The sequence below is a fragment of the Chiloscyllium plagiosum genome, chromosome 43 (genome assembly GCF_004010195.1).
Source record: "Chiloscyllium plagiosum isolate BGI_BamShark_2017 chromosome 43, ASM401019v2, whole genome shotgun sequence".
Lineage (NCBI taxonomy): Eukaryota > Metazoa > Chordata > Chondrichthyes > Orectolobiformes > Hemiscylliidae > Chiloscyllium > Chiloscyllium plagiosum.
In genome coordinates, this window is record NC_057752.1 from 9,528,729 (window position 1) to 9,533,293 (window position 4,565).

At 49.1% G+C, this 4,565-nt stretch overlaps 2 protein-coding genes across 3 annotated transcripts in view; one reads left to right on the forward strand and one right to left on the reverse strand.

Moving 5' to 3' along the window:
- The window catches only part of LOC122543363 (ceramide synthase 6-like), a 103,618-nt gene that overhangs the window by 47,921 nt on the left and 51,132 nt on the right, over positions 1–4,565 (forward strand). The gene's annotated exons all lie outside the window — the stretch shown is intronic.
- LOC122543416 (required for excision 1-B domain-containing protein-like) lies at positions 2,511–3,057 on the reverse strand. The gene has a single exon (XM_043682129.1). It carries the CDS (start codon positions 2,967–2,969, stop codon positions 2,511–2,513), a length of 459 nt encoding a protein of 152 aa, XP_043538064.1. The 5' UTR covers positions 2,970–3,057.

The window sequence follows — 4,565 nt, forward strand, 5'->3', positions numbered from 1 at the left end:
GCATAGATAGAGTCGATAGCCAGAGACTATTTCCCAGGGCAGAAATGACTAACACGAGGGGTTATAGTTTTCAGCTGGTTGGAGGAAAGTATAGAGGGGATGTCAGAGGCGGGTTCTTTACACAGTTGAGAGAGCATGGAATGCGCTGCCAGCAGCAGTTGTGGAAGCAAGGGCATTGGGGACATTTAAGAGACTGCTGGACATGCATATGGTCACAGAAATTTGAGGGTGCATACATGAGGATCAGTGGTTGGCACAACATCGTGGAGTGAAGGGCCTGTTCTGTGCTGTACTGTACTGTTCTATGTTCTAAATCGCCCTTTATTTACATGTGGAGAGTCCTTGACACTGATCCAGCTCTGTGAACAGAACCGCTGACACTCCTGTTCTTTTTTGTTAACCCAAAAAAAAAACATTTTTAAAAGTCTACCTGAAACAAGGGGGAGAGAAAAAGAAAACTCTCCTCCTTAGTAGGAAACCCAACAGCAGTAATAACATACTGACTATATGGTCCAGGCAGTTCAGAGGTCAGTCCCCTCTCTCAAAATGAAGAGTCTTTTACCATTGTTCCAGCTCCCTCAGAGGCACCTCTGAGTGAACAGAACCTCTGACACTCCTGTTTTTTTTCTATTTTTTTCAAAATCTTCCCCCATACCACTGCCTAAGTGCGGTAGTGCTTATTTTTCCCCAGCACCCATGTCATGTGTGTGCAGGTGTCAGACACGGCGAAGAACAAGAAGTGTGCAAATCTTCCTTTCTTCCTAGTGGTGGAATATAAATAAAGATACTTTTTTTTACACCTGAGTGGCCAGTGATATATTCCTGTTTTTTTTTCCCCTTTATTAACCCCCACACTACTGCCTAAGTGCGGTAGTGCTTATTTTTCCCCAGCACCCATGGTGTGTGTGCAGGTGTGATACACAGTGAGAGACACAAGGTGTATGAATCTTTATTCAAATTCCACCACCAGGAAGATAGGAAAACACCCGGGTGGCCAGTGACAAACACTCCCCTTCACATCAAAGGGCAGTGCTGTGTGATCAAACAGCGAAGGGGAGGGTAGGGACTAAATGTGGGCGGCACGGTGGCGCAGTGGTTAGCACTGCTGCCTCACAGCGCCTGAGACCCGGGTTCAATTCCCGCCTCAGGCGACTGACTGTGTGGAGTTTGCACGTTCTCCCCGTGTCTGCGTGGGTTTCCTCCGGGTGCTCCGGTTTCCTCCCACAGTCCAAAGATGTGCAGGTAAGGTGAATTGGCCATGCTAAATTGCCCGTAGTGTTAGGTAAGGGGTAAATGTAGGGGTATGGGTGGGTTTCGCTTCGGCGGGTCGGTGTGGACTTGTTGGGCCGAAGGGCCTGTTTCCACACTGTAATGTAATCTTTGTAATCTAATCTAAATCAAAATAGAGTTGGAGGGAGAAATGATGCACTCCACTCCCTGTGGCGCCCACCTCTCCATGAACAACTCCAGGGTGTTGGTCGACACCGTGTGCTCCTTCTCCAAGGACACCCGGGCCCTAACGTAACCGCAGAAGAGGGGCAGGCAGTCGGCCCTAATGGCCCCCTCCACGGCCCGCTGCCTCGACCTGTTGATGGCCAGTTTGGCCAGGCCCAGGAGCAGACCCACGAGGAGGTCTTCAGACCTGCCCTCCCTCCTCCGTACCGGGTGCCCAAAGATCAGGAGCGTGGGACTGAAGTGCAACCAAAAGCAGAGGAGGAGGTTTTTCAAAATCAAAAAGGGAGTGCAAACGCCGACACCCAATATACATGTGGTCCACGGACTCCACAGCGCCACAGAACAAGCAGTTGGGCTGGGAGTCCGTGAACCACCGCAATCTGCGGTTGCAGGGGACTGCTGCGTGCAGCACCCTCCACCCCAGATCCCCGAGAGAAAGGGGGAGGACTCCCGCGTAGAGAGCCCTCCACTGGGGATCCCCACCGCCCGGTGGCAAATGGGCATGCCAAGGCGTGTCCGGACGGTGGATGAGGGAGAAGAGGTGGACGGTGTGCAGCAGCAGTCTATACAGGGCCCTCCTTTTTACCCCCTGGAAGGGAACAAAATTAAAATTCCGGAGGCGGCTCAGGTTGTGGGGCACAGGCTCCCGCGGGAAGTACGGGACCTTGGGGCCAATGTGAAATTCCGTCCAGGCTGTAAACTGTTGTACGTTTTTTTTTTGACAAGAAGCACAGTCATTTATTTCTCTGAACAGTTTACACAGTGAGTCAACAGGGAGTGCAAATGACATTCAGTAATTCCAGGCTTAGGGTCTGCGCTGAGTCCTTGCTGAATCTTGGGATGCATGGAATGAATCCGGTTCCTCTGGAGAAAGGGGAAATTGTTCCAAAGATCTTTGTTCCTTTCCTGCACCTAGGCAGCAAGGAATTATCTGGGCTGATTTGGTGACAGTGCATGTGGTGAAGAGCAGAAGCTCCAGCTTCAGGAGATGTTGTTTGTGGGACCTTAATGATGCCGAGGTCTCTAACAGATCAACAACACTGGTGAGAACAAATCTATCCGCTGGCTTCGATCTCCTCTGAATCATATTTGAAGTCCTGAAGAACCTCATTAATTGCCTCAATGGTTTTCCTAATCTGCTTCAGTTCTCGGGCCTCCTCCTGGTAGGTCTCATTGCCTGGATGGTCCAACATATTCTGCTTGGCAAGTTGTCGCCTGGTTGTCAATTCTAGCTTTTCCTGTTCCCGTTCCTGAACTCTCGTGATGTGCTCAGAGAGATCTGGGTGATCATACTCCTCATGAAACCGGTCCTTGAGCTGAATCACTTCCTTGGAGATCCGGTTAAATGCCTGGGTGATTTCGTGCACCAGCTGCCGGTATTTGATAAAGTTATAGTTGGGAGCAGAGCGGAGATACGCCTGATGTCCTAGATCAAAAAGCCGATAAGCTTCAACACGCTCCTCCTGTAATGCATAAAGGGTCCGCACCAGTGTATTCAGTCCATTTGCAATCATCCTCCATCCAGAGCGCGACTGGCTCAGGGACTTGCTCCTGTCAGCCGCCTGGTCCTCCTGCGACAGCAACAACTCAGGCCAGGCTGCGTTACTGCAGGCAAACTGTTGTTCTTTATTTTTTTTTCAGTGAAAGACACAGTGCACGAATCTTTATTCAAATTCCACCACCGGGAAGATAGGAAAACACCCGGGTGGCCAGTGACAAACACTGCCCTTCACATCAGAGGGCAGTGCTGTGTGATCAAAACAGTGAGGGGGAGGGTAGGGACTAAATCAAAATAGAGTTGGAGGGAGCAAACTGTTGTTCGTTTTTTTTTTTTTTTTACACTCACAATAGGCAAACACTCAAGTGGCCAGTGACCAAACTGTTCTTTTTTTAATAATTCAACCCCCACACTACCACCTAAGTGCGGTAGTGCTTATTTTATCCCCAGCACCCATGGTGTGTGTGTGCAGGTGTGAGACACAGTGGAAGACACAAAGTGCACCAATCTTTATTCAATTTCCACCACCAGGAAGATAGGAAAACACCCGGGTGGCCAGTGACAAGCACTGCCCTTCACATCAAAGGGCAGTGCTGTGTGATCAAAACAGTGAAGGGGAGGGTAGGGACTAAATCAAAATAGAGTTGGAGGGAGAAATAATGCACTCCACTCCCTGCTGCGCCCAAACTGTTGTTCTTGTCTGTCAGCTAGGGCTCCCTGATTGGACCAGATTAATAGCTGTAATTAGGGAACTCCTATTCTGAGGTCCATCTGGCTGTTCTCATTACAATCACCCACATCCTTCCCCCTCTGAGTCAGAGGACATAGGCCTGTTCTTTTTTATTTCTCCTTGTGGTTCCTCCTGCACCGGTTCGAGTTTCTCCAACTCTGCCTGTGGTGCACAGTCGCTCACCTCTTGCATCCAGAGCATTGTTATACCTCTAGTAGAGTTGCTAATCAAATAGGAACTGGGATAGTTTGGTATCTAGTAAAGCTGTAGGCTGTTTCTTTTAGCCAGCCTTCAAAGTTTGGACTGCACTTTCTTTCAGACAAACGGTTGATGGATGGCATGGAGCTGTCCTTGTACGCTGAATACCATTCGACTTTAGGGAATTCTCTAATTCTAAATGATGGCCTGTTATCTGTGACCAGCACTTCTGGGAATCTGTATATTGCAAACGATGCACACAGTTTTTCTATCATCTTTCCCGTGTTTGACAAATGAACTCTGCGCGTTCAGTGACATTGAGTGGGCGACTACAGTGACTGAACATAAAGTCCATGATGTGGGGGAGCTGCTACCAGTTATTTTTGTGTTTGTTGGCACCCTGGGCACTATCCCCATCAATGCGGCTATGGCTTCATTCAGTCCTGGTTACCAGACATAACGTCTTGTCAACGTCTTCATTTTGGATACCCCTGGATGACCCCGGTGGTGTTCAGCCAGTATCTGGCAGCGACCTTTGCTCAGGACAATCACTCTTGCTCCCATAATCATGTGTCATCCTGTACTGTGATCTGGTCTGTGTCCAAAAAAGTTTCAATTCTTTGGGTGAAGATTTGTAGCTCGGGTGCTCGTTGTTGTGGTTCTGTTCACCGAGCTGGAAATTTT

Bases quoted from the DNA above. Each gene is read 5' to 3' on its own strand.
- LOC122543416 (XM_043682129.1), bottom strand. From the start codon at position 2,969: ATGATTGCAAATGGACTGAATACACTGGTGCGGACCCTTTATGCATTA.